This window comes from Cyanistes caeruleus, chromosome 8 (assembly GCF_971803275.1).
Source record: "Cyanistes caeruleus chromosome 8, bCyaCae1.hap1.1, whole genome shotgun sequence".
NCBI classification, from domain to species: domain Eukaryota; kingdom Metazoa; phylum Chordata; class Aves; order Passeriformes; family Paridae; genus Cyanistes; species Cyanistes caeruleus.
This window is the reverse complement of record NC_141708.1, coordinates 16,974,192-16,990,830: the sequence shown is the minus strand read 5'-3', so window position 1 is coordinate 16,990,830 and position 16,639 is coordinate 16,974,192. Positions and strand designations below refer to the sequence as shown.

Here is a 16,639-nt window from a genome sequence, read left to right as displayed (position 1 = left end):
TTATTCACAGGCAAAACTTAGCCAATAACCTAAATCAAAGTTTTATTTTCTTTATTAGAAAAATAGAGGCACTGAGCAGAACCATCTGCACTTATCTCAAGCTCAATATTACAGAAAGTATCAACTTGAACACTAGTGTTATCGCATATTTTTGTTACAGTCCTTTAAAGTCAACTTCAAGGAGGCAAAAGGCTTCAAAGACTAAAGCTTTGTTATGAAGAGTAATAGCATGACAAGAACCAAACGATTATCATGGAAATAAGCAGTCATGTATGTTACAAATATAGTGTTATGTATGTCACAAAAAAAATGTGTTTTGTATGTCACATCATTGCTTTCAAGAAATGAATTCCACAGATACATTAAAACTGTCTAAACAGTAGAGGTCTTTATTTCCATCAGACAAGTTAACACTTCAGTTAATGTTACCACCTTCCAACATTTGGGAGATATGTAAGTTAATGACTTAAAAAAGTGAAATATACCCCCTTCCAAAAATATACTGAATTTTATACTGTCCCTCTGATGAGTCATTTACATTATGTGACATCACATACAGTCTTTCAAGACAAAATAATTTATGAACTGCTTTTCGGCCTCTCATTTGTGAGCCCTCAAGGTGTCAAAGGAAAGCAAGTTTGTACATGCTCTGCTGCAACCTAAGTACATGGATTTCAAAGGGATCTCAATTTAACTTGGGGAAAAAAATCCAGAGAGGTCCACAAATCAGAAAAGGTACAAAATACTGTATTGGAATAAACACTCAAACTTTATTGTCCTGGAGGGAGAGTTAATGCTAGTTTAAAAGCAGAAAGTACTTTAGTCAGTATTTTTCTGATTTTAGTAATTGGGCTTTTAATAATGCTGTTATTAGTTGTTTCCAATTAAGAACAAGTTAAAGGTTGCAGACTAAAAAATAAACGACAATCTCCTTTTGCCATCTAATAGCAAGTGTGAATAACATCTTTACTACAGAACTCTTCATACTCTTCATGTTGATCAGAGGTTTTAATCAGAAACAGATTTTCATTTTAGTGTTGATTAAATAATTAAAATTTTAGTACACATCTTCTTTAAAGTTTTTATTATAGAGAAGAATCAGCCCTGCAAAACCAGCTGGCATTCTCTTCCTGTTGCAATTCATGACTAGTGAAAAATTGCAATCTTAAACCCCCTGTTATTACCAAGCTTCCTCACAGTCCTTTGAAGAAACGCATTTAGCCACATAATGGTTGCAAATTTATTTTTGAGGGGGGCAGAGAGATGTTAAAGTGTCTCATCTAATAAGGAAAGGAAAGGCAAAAAAATCAATGACTAGTTTTCACAGTAAAATGCATCAGCTTTGTAGTTTCATTTGAAACCAAGAACAAATCATGAAACGTCATGAAAATAAGATAAAAAAAAATCTCCTAGAGTGATTACTAAATGAAGTTAAAATTACCACACTAATCAGTAAACCCCAGAAGAAAAGCAGATGCCTCATATATCACAGGTCTTACATTAAACAGTATCAATTTTTTAAAATAAATCCATAAAATCTGTATGTTTGGCCACTTTGCACATTTTTCCCCTAAAAAATACAGTGTACAGAAAAAAAATCTCGTAATTCCCAGTATGAATTCAGAAGTATAAGGTCAAAACCCAGAAATTAAAGATCAGCTAAAAGGATTTTAAATTATTTACAAATCCAGTAGACAGAACTACCATAATGGCTTCATTTCCATCCTTGTAGTGGCTTTCACTCTTACCCAGCAGCATCTGCAGTAGGAATCTCTTCAGACAGCTTCATCACTGATCATCTGTCATTTTAAGCATTTCTAGAAGAGCCCCAACAGCTCCAAAATAACCCTTTGAACAAAGACAAAAGAAAACAAAAACCAATCAAACTCCAAAATAAGACAAAACATGAACATAAAGCTTTCAGTTCTATTAAGGCAACTAAGAGAATGTCAGCCCTGCCAAATATTTGCTCTATCTAAAATATGATTCAATAAGATCATCCTTAGGTAGAAGAAAGGGCCTGTCTCACATAGTTCCCCAAAATTATATATTAAAAAAATAAATAAAAAATTACAAAACCATAATACTGATGCTGTACTGAGGCAGGGAAGTTTCCATTATGGACCTGTCATTCTGGTAGTCACCTCAAAATTATGCTTACAAAAATGAATGATACTCGAGGTTTTCATACACCAGCCCATGCAAATGAACACTGTTGCTATCAGGGTCAGAGAGCAAATATGAGAAAAGGACAGTGTTTAATAACACACACCACACAGTCAGTGATCAAACCCAGGAGTTAACAAGTAGTATTTTTAAACAAATTTGTAAACTAAATAGCATTTATGCAAAACTTAGCTTGCAATTCAAAGCAATGGCATGTCTCCCCCTTCAAATTCACCAAATAAAGAAATACAAGAATTTTGTACTTGCAAATAAAAGTTCAACACATATTTCCTTACCTCATGTTCCAAAAACAGAGCTTTTAGCTGTCCCTTGGACCAATAATCCATAGCATATGCTAGCACCTTCATAGAAATCATATTAATTCTGAGAAAGTTGCCAACAAACACCACCTTGTCGATGTTCTGCAAAATTGAATTTGAAAAACATACCAGAAAAATTATATTCAGTTAAATTATTTGTCTCATTTAACATGTACCTCTGCCTCTACTATGAAGTTAAATGGGAATTTTAGGCTATATTTAAATACTTCAAACTGGAAAGTCAAAAAATACTGCAGTAACTGACTGCTAAGTAAGAGAAATTGCAAGAGCAGGGAGGTGCAGAGTCATATTCCAAAGAAAGTGAGAGGCTATTATCATTGATAATCAATATTTGCTTAAAATATTGAATAAATATCACAACCTTCCCAACATGACTCAGATTATGAGTTTTGGTGGTGGTTGGTTTTTTTTAATTGTATATGGCTACAAAATGACATCTTCCCTCCCCTGCATGTTAAATGAAACAACTTCCCCGAGATCACTATGATTATCAAATCCAGATGAAGAACCTCTGAAGGATATTTGAGAAGGATTACATTAGAGATGGGAAAGAGCATCTTTCATTATCAATTATCAGGACTATGACTCCATTTTCAAAAATCAGGTGAAATGGGGCTATACATAAGACTTGATATGTATGCCATTCCTTTGTTTCAAAGCTCATATAAGCTCAGTTTTCTTTCAGGAAATTAAGATTTTTTTGAACCATCAGCACTAGGCTGCCAATGAGAAAGCCACAGACCATCCTTACTTGTATGTACATCACTGCAGCAAGCAGTGGTTCTGTGTGGTGTTTAAACAATGCCCATAACTACCTTACCAAGCCCAGTTCTGCCTTTTATGCATGGAATTGCACTTGCATTTTGCAAGTGTACCAGATGATGCTCCCCAGACACTAGAATTTGTCTAGAAGATTCAGTAAGAAGCTACATCCTGCAGATAAAAGTTTTTACAGGAGTCTGGAAGAGCCCTAGGAATGTATCCTTAAGAGTCCTCTGCAGAAGTTTGCCAGAAAGGCGGCACAGGGGCTAGAATTAGCAAGAATTACCCCTCTAGATTGATCCAGCTCTAAAGAGCAACACTTGGCTCTGCAGCAACTCCCGTGCTACAGCCACAGTTGTGCCATGTCCAGGACCAAGCCTGTGACACACCCCAGGGAACATCCTCACTGGAATTCCCAGTGCTGGAGAGAGCTGATCCCCAGACACCATAACTCATTCACCCACTCTGCTGACTGAGTGATGGACATGCCTGACTGTCCTCAAACCAAACACAGCCACACAAACTTTATTCAATAATTTAGCTTCAGTCATCTATCTCCTTAGACTCTGCAGTCACATCAGCAAGCATTCATACTCGGGAATTTATGAGTGAAAATAAGAACTTCTTAAATTTCAAAATGTTGCTATGGAACATGGCCAAAAGCACCCTGCATCCTCAGATAAGGCAGTTTTATCTCTGAAGCAACTTCAGACAAAGGAGTAACAAATATGCAACTAATTAATTTCCTGTAATGCCATAGCATAAAATTGATTAGAATCTACATTTCAATTCCACGTGCGCATGATTTTTTCTGAAAATAAAAACAAAGCTACTGTTACCAGAAGCAATACCTAAGACACAGTATAAAAAATACTGCAAATTTTAAATCTAATAGTACTAGTTATATCTACTAGAATAACAGTGTATATTAACATGCAAATCTCAATTTTATTTCAAACATTTCTTGAGCTGACAAGGACAAAAACTGTATTAATAGTACAAAGTTTCCTAGATTTTCTGAACTGAACTAAAAACAAGTTTAGTGTTTTTCAGAAGTCAAAATGCTACTCCTTAAGGGAGTCTTGTCAATTTACTTTTAAATTGTCCACTGCTGAAACTTTCAAACCTGAAAGACAAAAATCTTAAACTGCTGAAGATATGGTGGTGGCATGCTTATTTAAGCTAATCAAATTACAGCATCCTGGAAAAGACATGCACTCTTTCACTCTGTGGGGTCTTGTAAAATTGTTCAACTTACCCTGCAGGAAAAAGCTCTAGTATAGCTTTAATGTAGTATATTCACATATTTGCCAATATAATTGAATTGGGAAATCTATAGCAATAACACAATAAACAACCCTACACGTATTTTCACAATGCAGCTTGTCCAGATGCAAACTTACATGTTCTGCGAATAAGAAAAGTATAAACGGGAGATCAGTTTCCTTTATGCAGATCTGCTGTGCCTAGGACAGGCCATTTCAAAGGGTCTGTGGTCAAATGGTTCCAGACTATGGAATTTTTCTACCCCACTGCCAACTTTGTGCAAGAAAACTTGCTTTGAAGTTCTGCAGACAGAATATTTCATTTATTCCCCAGCCTCGTTTTTTCCTGCACATATGCAAGTCATTTTCAACACAATATTAAAGCTGCAATCATTGGGAAAGACTTATCAAAAGTCATGCTTCAGGGCATAAATTGATTCTGTCAACCTAAAAGTGAGCTTTACCATAACCCTAATCTAATACATACAAGCTTCACAAAAGAATATCATATTCAACTGTTCATTTAGCTCTTATTTGAGGATTTGATTCAGCAAGCTTGTTGTAAGTCAGAGCCATTTCTCCCAAAGGCAATTTAGGTGTCCAGATTATTTAGCAGAATGATAGCATTATGTTTTTTTTCCCCAAGAGCAAGCCATCTGAAGATTAGCTTACTTGAAATGATACTGTATGTTTTTCTTTTTAATAGTATGTAAAGTGACTAAATAAAGTTTTCATTCTCTACAACTACACAACGATTTACTTCAAATGTTGGAGAAATTCTGCTTTGACACTGGGAAATGAAGAATATTCAACACATCAAGTTCACATTCCTCCACAAGATTCTATGGATCACATCAGTTTTTAAGAGGCCTGCCCGCAGAACAAAGATGTTAGGAGCTTTTTCACAATGACTCAGAAGCATTTAGTTTCATTAGCAGCCTATCTCCTCCTCTGAATGCACCACATGTGGTTCCCTGCTGCAACTCTCTATGCTTTGATAGCCCTGTACAATGCTGCTTGAACTCCATGCCACAAGGCAACACTGTAAAGAAGCTGAAAGCAAAGAGAACACTGAAAGAGAATCATCCTGACCGACAGAGTCGAATTGCCAAGAAAAAGAAGTCTGTAGCCACTTTTCACAACGAAGGGAGGTTATCAGTGGCATTTGATAGAGCATACACTACAACTTATACAGATCAGTACGTTTTGAAAGTCCTCTAGAGAGGAATATGAGCAACAAACATACTAATGGCATACAAAATCAAAAGAGAATAAAAAATGAACAGCACAGCAGTGCTGAAGAGACTTATATCCCGTGACTGAGGAAAAAATGGCAGATCAAGTTCAAATTTAAAAAGTGAAATGACACAACTAAAAGGGAGAAAGATGGAGACACTTGATTATGCAGACACAAAATAGGCTCCAAATTAGCCACTTTAAGATGAGACCATGGAGAGAGTGTTGATGATTTCTTAGAAATTAGTTCCATCCTCACAAAGTGAGATAGTATGAACTGTTAGTAAAGGAGCTCTGAACACAAGATTTATCAATATGCCATCACATAAATTCATTAAGCAACCACACTCTGAATACCATATGAAGATCTCATAATTCAATCTTAAAATTACAACTATAAAAAAAGATCAAAAAGACAAAATGAAGGAGTGCATAAAAGAGTGTCTTCTCTTTTTTTAGGTTAGGAGATTAAGTATTAGGACCTTTTGTCTTGGAAATACCAAGAGGGAGATGTGACAAAGGTTGATTAAAAATCAAATCAAAACCTCCACACACCAAAAGCACTAGTGATTAATTATTTACTATTTCTGATAAAGCCATAAGCTAGACAGGACCCAATAAAATGATTAGATGGCAGTTTGGTGAGTTTCTTGGGTATATTCTGTTAAATTTTTCTGGCTCTGTGTGTGTGCTGTTGATTAAAAATATAAAATCAGCAGCAATTTTTTTCTCCCAACAGAATGCTGTGCAGCTAAAACACCTGTGCATTAAAAAAATTATACGAATTCATTATCTACTCAGAGCAGATAAAAAGTATTAGTTTCCACATAATTGTAAAGGATGCAATCTGCAGATAAAAGCAAGGGCCTAATGTTTAGGTTTGTGGTGGGGTTTTTTGTGTTTTGTTTCTTAACTGCTGGAAACTGAAGTGTATGGATGGAACAATCCATCCCCATATATCATGCCTAATGAAAAGAATGTAATAAGCATTTGATAGGAGTTTGAGGCAGAAAAATGAACTGCATTTTTCTTCTTTCTGACACAGTGCAATGGAGCTTGCATCTATCCAAACATTTAAAACAATACACAATTTGAACATATCCTGCTATGGAAACAATCCAAGCAAAGTAGTATTCAAAACAAAATCTGTCATTCTGTAGTAAAACCTGTAAATAACTACAAGGTAATAGAGTAATAATTAGTATTGCAAACATGTTAATATCTATGTATTACAGCTTGAGAACAACTGCACACTCCAGGCTAAAGCTCAATGCCTCAATGTGATGTTTACAATTTTTCTCCCCTCTTCCCTAGCTTTGTTGCTTGAACAGTCTTACACTTTGCATCAAAGCATACACATAACAAGCCACAAGACATGACATTAAATATATGCATATTTACCAAGGCCAGGACACACCTACCACATCAGCAATTTGCATTTTTGCATCCTGATAATCTCACTTTGTTGTTTCTAAAGGTTTTAAACTCATGGTAAATAACTTACCTCATTCAATGCACACATGCGAGCAATAGAACCTATGTTGTTGGTGATGGTGACCAAAGTAGCTCTGGCCAAGTCCTCTTTACTGATGGAATCTCTCTTTTCTTTACTCATCATATGACCAAAGCTGTGTGAGGAAGATCATGTCTTTTAACATGAGATATTCAGGAGTGATAAAAGACCTTAAAATTTTATCATTTAGCAACTTTTGCTAGATTTGATAACCTTTCCTTTGTGACAGATCTGAAATGTGAACTGGGATCTCATGCATCAGGCATTACTTACACCTATTTAAGAAAAAAGCACCAGAAGTAGGTGAGAGATCTAAGGACAAACCCCATGATACATTGAGTGACATTTCCACATGGACACAGTGCATAGTCCAGGGATTATGCACTCAGTTTAGCATGCACAGGAAGTTTCCCAAGGGACTGCTTACAAACAGCTTGATTAACACATACCTTGATGCTACAGCAGATCCTTGAAGGCCAAACCGCTCATAGTCTCCTCCATAGATATCTTTCACCAGCTTATCCACATTGGTGCTGTCTCCTTTTGCAGCCATTTCCAGCGCTTCCTCAAATGTCTCACAGCCAGTGAGCAAACAGCACAGGCCCAGGAATGTTCCTCCTCCAAGGCTAGAAAAGTACAGACCCTTCAGACCAGCAGATTGAACCAGCTTTTACCATAACCCTCCAGACTGCCATTTACAATGTGCTGCACGCAGGTGCCAACTGTATCTCACAACTCCTCCCTCAGATGAGTGAGCACAGACACTCTGTGCTGAGTTCCTATTTAACACAAGTGTCATCCCATGTGGTTTTAACTGAACTAGACTTGAGTCTTTAATCCTTAAAAAGGAGAAATTATACTAAAGGGTCAGCTAAGAATAAGGTCCAATCCAACACCACAGATACCACTTCACTATTTGTAGCACTCTAACAAGTTTTCTGCACAAGAATAATTAGCCAGCAGAACACTCAAGTGAGTGAGGAAAGAATGAACAGTGAACAAAGGTAAATCTACAAGGGCTGGCAGCCAAGACAGATCTTGTCCCCCTAGCCAATGGCAGGAAGCAGTCTGGTTGGCTCCTTTTCAAAGCAAGCCTAGCATCAGCCCTGAATGTTCTTTCTCTGCAAGAATTCTAAGCAAGGAGCACTCACTTGAATATTTTGTAAAAGTTCAACTACAGTATTTACTGACTACATAAATTTAGCAGGGAGTATTTAACTGTGCATAACGTGTTGCTAACTCATTAAAGTTCTACTTTGGACTTTTCAGTCTTACAGACATGAGCTTCAATTTACTAATCTCTACATCCTTCCTCATTCTTGGCCACCGACAAAGTTAGCTTATTTGCACTGACGACAGTCACAGCAACTGGAGCCACTGAAAACAAGGTGATCAGTGAGATACCACATTTGTACTTCATGAAAAGACACAGGAGGTCAGATAGGAACACTATTTAGTCCGTGCTCTTGGATTATTGGGTTTTTCAGAACACATCTCATAGCAGTAATATACTCAGTATCTGAACAGTAGAAAACTCTGCAAACCAGCCACAAGACAGTATTGATTTCATCATCTATAATGAGTCAACACAGTGGTCATGTTTTTTCTTCCATAGTGGAAAGGATTAGAAGCACATCTACCAAAGATGCCAAAATCTCTGTGCTTGAAGAAGACTCTGAACTGCAGGAAATCCAATGCCTCCCACTGAACTTGTGTCCTTCTGTACTGCAGATAAAGAAATGGCTCGTGGCTACCCTTGTGGCAAAGGCATGCACTAGGCTAAGGCAACAGAAATATATATATACATGTCATGTGCATTATACAGGAGAAACTTTAATATGTACCATGCACCAAACAACGGAATGCAGGGGAGAGAAGATTCACTTACTGCGACAGTTTTATTTTGGTAATTCACAGCAAGAGATGGGAAATAGGTAAGAACACCAACAAGAGACTAAGGCAGATCTAAAGTAGAACATATCAATGATTTCCCTGACATAGATACCCTCTCTGAAGGTATACTAGGATATTTTCAGCCTTGCTACTGGTACCTTCTAAAAGAAATGGGAATACATCCACAATTTGGAACTGTAGCTACTGATCACACTCTCTAATTCTACCTGTTGTGAAGGAGAAAAGGAAACAATTTAAAGAAACAAAAGTAAATTTACCTGGATCCTGTCACTCTTTTATAATTGTCCTTAGAATAGACAGCTAGGATGCTGACCCCTGAGCCTATGTTAACCAGCAGCATAGGATATGGATTATCAAGGCAGTAAGGCTTTTTCTGGCACTGTTCAGGATCTGTAGGATTTTCAAAATAATAGCACTCTGGTTGGCCATTGAAACCAACAGAATCAACATAAAGGAGACCCTGGATCAAACAGTCCAATTCATCCAGTTTATAGAGCTGTAGATCAGCCATCTGTAAAAGAATAACAAGAAATTAAGAAACACACATTTCCTAGGATAATACAACACTGAGAAGGACAAAAGGCTCCACTGAAGCACAGATCACTTGAATAGTAACACATTATGCTGTTTAAGCAGTACAAAGATCTAAGCACGTAAGCAGTACAAAGATCTAAGCATGTAAGCAGTACAAAGATCTAAGCATGAAGTCTGAAATAAAAATTCACTATCTGTCTGACAACAGGTACCTCCCAAAACAGTGATGTGCTACATTACATTACATGCAGTAATGCCATCTAGTCCCTTTGCCTTTGAGATATTCTGGGCTCTGCAGGCAGGAATTTCTGCCCAGTATTCTGACACAATAAATGTCCTTCCCTTCATTCCCAGCCCAAGAGGAACTGTGTTCTGCAGCTTTTGGGCAGTATCAGACATATGCCTACACAGCAGAATTCCTCAGGATACAAAGTACTTTAGCTCATCATCCAACTAGATTTCCCAGCAATTAAATGAAATTTTCAATAGAAGCATTAAGATGTGCATGTTATGTTAATATGCATTAAATATACAGTGGATTTTTTTTAGTATATATCAGTAGTTATTCTTGTTATTTTTTTAAATTACAATGAGCACTTTAAAATGCCTCATCAAAAACAGAGGAATAACATAACCCCTATATTTGGTGAAAAACTATATAAAAAATCCAAACAAAAAGATTGTCCGGCCCATGCCCCCAGCAGAATATAACTTAAAGAGAAGGCAGACAACCAGTAACAAAAGCTGACAAAAGACATTCCCTCTGAGATCTCGCAGGTCACCATGACTGTACTTCAACAGACATGTCTACTTGCCATAGTATTCTACTCACTTGAATGAGAAGTAACATCCTTTCTCATAACAGGACACACTGACCAACTGTAGAAAGTCTCCTTTCCATTTTTATGTAGAGGAGAGGGCAAAAAAGACCTGTAAAGTTGCCCATCCAAATCCTGAGGTCATTTTCATCCTCAAGCATGCAAAGCAGGTCATGCCTAACACTACTTTCCAGCAAAAAAAAAAAAAAAAAAAAAAAAAAAAAAAAAAAAAAAAAGTAACAGAGTATAATGGAGTTACACAGTACACAGCTGGTTCTCCAGCATTTGCATACTGCAGGATGTTTTTATAATGGCTAATGGAGAAGGTTTACATGGGTAACTATGTCCTATTTTTAATACTGGAAGCTATATTAAGGCACTATAAACAGGGAAGATATTTCTGTAGAACAGGCATGGTCAATAGGTTACATTCTTTTAAGCTATTTAAATCATCCCTGCTCAGTCTTTACTCTTCTTGTACACAGCTCTAACTTGCTGTAAGTGAAAGCTATCCCACTGTTTGGGTCTGTCCTTTTGTTTTACTTGCCACTCCTCAAATCCCATAACCAGGGAAAAGAAGTAATACCAAAAGGACCAAACCAGCAGTCTCAAGGACCTTAAGAGAGATTCAGTTATTCACAGGACAAGCGAGAGAGGTGGAAATCATTTCCTCTTGTTTCTGTATTTTCTCCTGCAACTTCTGCAATTCCCTCTTTTTTTTTTTTTTTTTATTACCACATTGCTACACAAATTAAAGAAATGCAGCATAAAAGACTTGAACCATTTAGCTACCAAATATGAAGAATAAGCATAATTTGTGAGAAAATGATTTCTTAAGGCTACTTCACAAATATCTTGGATTTAATTGATTTCTAACTATTAGACCAAGAGGAAAAGCTCCAAGATACACACAAGACAAGGTATGGTGCAAGGTATCAACCTTCGTGCACTTTATCACAATCAACATTGCATGGAGTCCACTAAGTCATCACTCCTTACAGGATTTACTTAGTTCAATAAACATTGCACATACCTGGATGACATAGGGAAATATTCTGTACTACCCAAGATCTTCCCCCAGGTTATGTGTTGCAGCGTCAGTTTCCTCACCTCAGTGTGTAAGTTGGACACAGCATGACCAAACACAATCTAACACAGATGCACAAATGTGCTGTGAACCAGAAGCTCTTGTACAAAGATGAGTCATTAGCAGGTTTATGGCCCCTACTGTCCAAACCTCTATTCTAATGTAAGCCAAATACCCAGCCACAAGCTGCTTTTGCCTGATCCATGTTACACTTTTACAAACAGGTAAGCACTAGCCAGAGACCTTGCAAGACATAAACAAGTAATACAAATCAGAGTAGAACACTTCTGACATCAGTACAAAACCACAGACAAACCCATTTATTCTACAAACTCACCTCACCAATTCTGTAAGAACAAAACAAGAGAAACTAATCAGGTTCTTTCTCAAGCATTACACATAGAGGTTTTATTAGGTTCAGCCCTCAATGTATAAAAGGCACACTGAATTTTGTTCTGCTTTTTATAGCTCTGTGCTGTATTTAACAGTTTATATACTATAAGCAGAAAGTCCTGTTACTGCTTTCTTGTGGAGGCAGGTTAGCCTGCCAAGGCTTTCCCTTGGAAGAATGTGCCTTGAGGAAGCTGTGATAAGCTTATCTCAAGCCTCTCCTGGAGAGATAGCCCTTAGATGGCACCATCCTCTCTTGTCATAGTGAGCTATCCCACCATGCTTTGGTGACTACGTTGATCCCATTGGTTTTCCCCCCAGTACCACCCTGTCTTTCCTCCATAAAAGCCCCAGTTTCTGCCCAGTTCAGCAGGGAGCTGCTGTCCCTGGCTACCCTTCACAGAGCCACTGGACAATAAAGGCTGTCTCTGTGGAATCGCCACACGACGCTCCTGTCTCTCTGTCTCTGAGTAAGCCTGGGATAACCTCACAAGCAGAGCTGAAATCACTGAGCTGAAATCACTTGCAGCCACAGGCTGCCCCTTGCTGAGGTTACCCGGTGGCCAGGGATTGCCGTCTCTTGCGGGACTGCTCTCTCTGGGAAAGTCCTGGCATCCCAGGTCAGACCAACAGACCTGGCCTGGCCACCACACTTCCTTTCCTGTATGATATTCACAGCAGATTGAAAAACTATTTTCCTGTGTCATTGCAGCAGTCTGGTTTTGATTTTTGGAATAATCAAGATAGGTATCAGCATGCTATGTCAATCCACCTTCCTTCAGAGAACCAAAAGTTCTGCAGCCACCACGTACCCAAGACTCCAAATAGCTTACTGAGCCACCACTGTTCTCATTTCTAAACAGAAAGTAGGGCAAAGCTTCAAGAAATGTAGTAACTCAATCTTGTACAGGAAGCCAGGATAGAGCCACAGTCACAATTCAGTCCCCTTCCCTGCATATACTACTGTTACTTTGCTCACAATGTCTCAAAGCAGCAAAACTGCATTGCACAATAGATTTACCTGTAACCGTTGTAACTAATTTACAAGTAGGCAATCATTTCTTCTGCTGTCATCACCTGACCTACCACACTCTAGTCACCCTCAACCTTCAGCTGCTCAAACCTCTTCTCCTTAGAGGAACCAAAGTTTATGTGCAAATATGCATAACAAAAATGGAAGCTGTGTCTAGAAGCAAATTTTAATTGGATGTTTCTCCTACAATGATTACAAAATGCATTTGTAGGTATTTTTCAGCTCTTTACAATTCCTATCATGAAGGCAGACACCAAAATGGTCGACTTACCCTACTCTGCACTCCTGTGACTATATTCAGCACAGTGCCTCTCTACAGGTTATGTCAGAAAGTTGTGCTATGAGAAAAACAACTGCAGAACAAAGTAGTATACAGGACCCTGGAGGGAAAATTTATGATTACAGGGAAACCACACGTATGTTTTTTTTAAAGCAAACAATTTATGCATTAGAGCCAGACTGTAGCTATTCCTCTTTTCTTTAAGACTGCTTTTTAAATACTGGGGGAGGGAACAAAACACTTCAGATCTCAAGAAACTCTCCAGGACCATCAAAAGGAGTGACTTAGGACTTCAACCATGCTTGCAAGCAGGTGCAACACACCAAGGGAATGTAGCCAACATTTCCACCATGACATTAGCAACAAAGTCCTGAAACACAGCTGGTTTCAAGGATACAAAGTCTGCTGTTACTTCATACAGATGCTATTCCAAGAAGAATGAAAGAACATCTCTTGTACTCTTGCAAAAAGTGCTGGAAAATTGTGTTACCTGTTGACATTTAGACCTAGATTTCTTTGTTGTTTCTCTTGTTTCTTGTTGTTTGTTTTTGTTTTTTTAAATAGTGTGCATAACATTAAAAAAAATTAGCTGCATTCAAATACCAAGCAGTATAAAAAGAAAAAACATGGTACCACCTTGCTTCTGCTTTCAAGTAAGGAAGCACATAAATCAAAGACTTGGGTCCCATTTGTTTTTTATTATGGGTGAGCAAATACTTCCACTTCAGCAAGGTTTCACCCAGTCCTCTATAAGTGAGCTGAGGGTAACCATGTCATATATGCACTAGGGTTAAAGTCTAAGGCATCACCACTGGTGTGCAGACATATTTTCAATGAAGCTCCAGCTCATGAAACATTTCAACCACTTCTACTGTATTCTGGTGAACACAAGGAAGTCTGAACCTACATGCAATTGCAAGTTCATTTTTCACTTGGACTTCCAATGAGAAATATTTTTTTCTGTAAAAAACTGTTAGGAACATAACATCTTGCAAGTTTTTAATTATCAGTTACAATAGCCTCATATCACTCTGACTTCTATGTCTGCTGGGCATTGCTCCAGTTTTTATTTCTTAGAATAGCTTACAATCTAGCTTTTCCTTCCATCTCTCTCCCATCACCTCTCCTCTATTTTCATAAAGACTTTGCTTTCTTTATATTTTGATTATCTTCATTTCAACCCCCACCCCTTCTACTTTATGGAGCTGAAAATAACCACTCACATTCAAACAAGACAAAATCTAATGCAAATAAACTGCAAGTCCAACATTCACTGAGGCGGAAGATTCATTCCATATCAGCTTTGGGCAAAAAAAGCACTCATCAGGAATCCTGTGCAGAGCTCTGCCCTCTTGCACAGCAAGCCTCAAGGATCTCTTCCCTCTTGGAAGGGAAGAGATGAACATTGTTTCTCCCTATTCCCTCTAAAGAGGTTACTTTACCGATTCTCTGGATGCTGCTTTCAACTCCAGCCCAGCCCCTTGCCTTCAGCCTCCTCAGCAAGATGATTTTTGAGTGTCTCATACTAACTGTGAAAGAGTTACACAGCTTACTCACCCTACAACACAGGACAGTGAGTTTATTTGTTTTAAGATGAACACAGTCCATAAGTCATCCTCAGGCATTCAGTTCATACCATGAAGTCAAGCCTCAGAATTAGCTAGTAACTGGCACTATCCAACAGCCAAGCTCACTTTCAAAGCATTTTCTTTTAAGGGAAGTCAAGGCCACAGTTTGAGTCTGTGTTGGTAAGATATTTCTTCCCCTGTCCCAAATGTTCTGGTGATTGGGGGCTTTTAGCACAGATGCTGCTCCCACTGACGACAGGAGTAAAATTTCTATTAAGACAAGGCAGGTTCTGCAGCTGTCTGTTCAGGAAAGGAATACAGAAATCCCACCTTTGAGGCACTGCAATCAACAGAAATTTTATAATAGAGCAGGTTTTAATCAAAAGTCTGAATATTCCTTCCTTCTCTCATCCTGCCCATCCTTTACATTGAGTTGCTTTACAAAACTGAATGGCTGCCTAAAAATTTATTCCTCATTACATTAGCAGCAAACTTCTGTGCAAGTAATGTTCCTGTGCCATCATGGAGGAGTCACAGCACAGAGAGATTCATCTCACAACCAAGTCTAAGTACTCCTTACTTTTACAGAAGTGGTTACTTGAGCATTAGAATGTGAAGTGACAGTACATAGTTGGGGAAAGGAAGAAGGCTAATCAGAATCAGGCTGCAGATTCATCCATGCCTTAATACCATTGTTACCTGAAAATAAAGACAGCCAGCCATAAAGACCATTCAGAGAGGAAATAAAAAAAGAACAAAAACGCAAGTAAAAAACCCCTAGGCTGGAAACAGTCCTTTTGGTGAATTACTTACTGATGTGCTCTTCAATGAACATTAAGTATAACCATATGATTGTTAAAATTATTTCTGTGGTCTAGTTTAATGAATAGAGTCAATTTTCCTACTTCCAGAGGAAGCACTCAGATCTTCAGAATGAGTCACATGATTTGCCAAGCTACCGACTGACAAAAGATCCAACATACTGCCAGCAATCAGCATGCAGACCACAGAGACTTCTTCAGGTATCCAACTCTCCAACACCACAGATCCTATGAGGGAGGTGAAATAGCTAAACCTAGGTAGCTTTGTAGATTTAGTTGCCTTTTTATAGAAAAAAAAAAAAAAGCCAGTCTTAAGGTAAACAGACTATGTCTCACCATTTTATATTATTTTTGTTAAAATACACAAAAGCAACATAGACATCTAGATCAAACTTATTTAACTCATTTAGGGATTCAGAACCAATGCAACAGAGGCAAGTAACAATGGTATTTGCCTCTCTATTTTAAGGAGGAAAAGCTTCTGTAATCTTAGAGGGCTTCCTTCCTTGGGATTTGAATGTTATTTTGCAATATATTGGATCTTTTGTCCTAAATCTATGCAATCTTGCAGTCACATTGAGAAACACTAGGAAAGACAAGTAACTTAAAAGCATATACACAGGAAAGTAAAGGGCCAAAACAAAAGCAAGTTAGCTAGAGTTTACTAGCATTTAGCTAGAATTTTTTATTGAAAGTAACTTTACAAACATACCTTAGTTTCTCTACACTTCTTCTAAGTAACAAACAGGAAGATTTAAAGTCTCCTCCATATAAAGCATTTTACAATACTGAATCCTGTGATAGCAAGATCTAGACCTGGCACATATTCTTTGCTTCTAGAGGTGCATTAGTGCTCAAATACTTGAAACAGGTATTTCTGAGCTTTGACAGAGCAGTCCTGAAGCTGTTGC

The 16,639-nt window shown here is 37.9% G+C and overlaps 1 protein-coding gene across 38 annotated transcripts in view; it reads right to left on the bottom strand.

Moving 5' to 3' along the window:
* Positions 1-366: 366 nt before the first annotated feature.
* The window catches only part of PANK1 (pantothenate kinase 1), a 43,785-nt gene continuing 27,512 nt past the window's right edge, over positions 367-16,639 (bottom strand). For 26 of the 38 annotated variants that reach the window (XM_023929612.2, XM_086900549.1, XM_086900556.1 and 23 more), the window contains 5 exons: positions 9,455-9,708; positions 7,733-7,909; positions 7,275-7,398; positions 2,463-2,588; positions 367-1,848 (listed from right to left, as the gene is read on the bottom strand). In XM_023929612.2, coding sequence (XP_023785380.2) covers positions 1,789-1,848; positions 2,463-2,588; positions 7,275-7,398; positions 7,733-7,909; positions 9,455-9,708 — 741 coding nt within the window. In that variant the 3' untranslated portion in view covers positions 367-1,788. Of the gene's footprint in view, positions 1,849-2,462; positions 2,589-7,274; positions 7,399-7,732; positions 7,910-9,454; positions 9,709-10,563; positions 10,733-16,639 lie in introns of those variants that run through there. The other 12 variants (XM_086900540.1, XM_086900568.1, XM_086900545.1 and 9 more) reach the window with 5 other exon arrangements.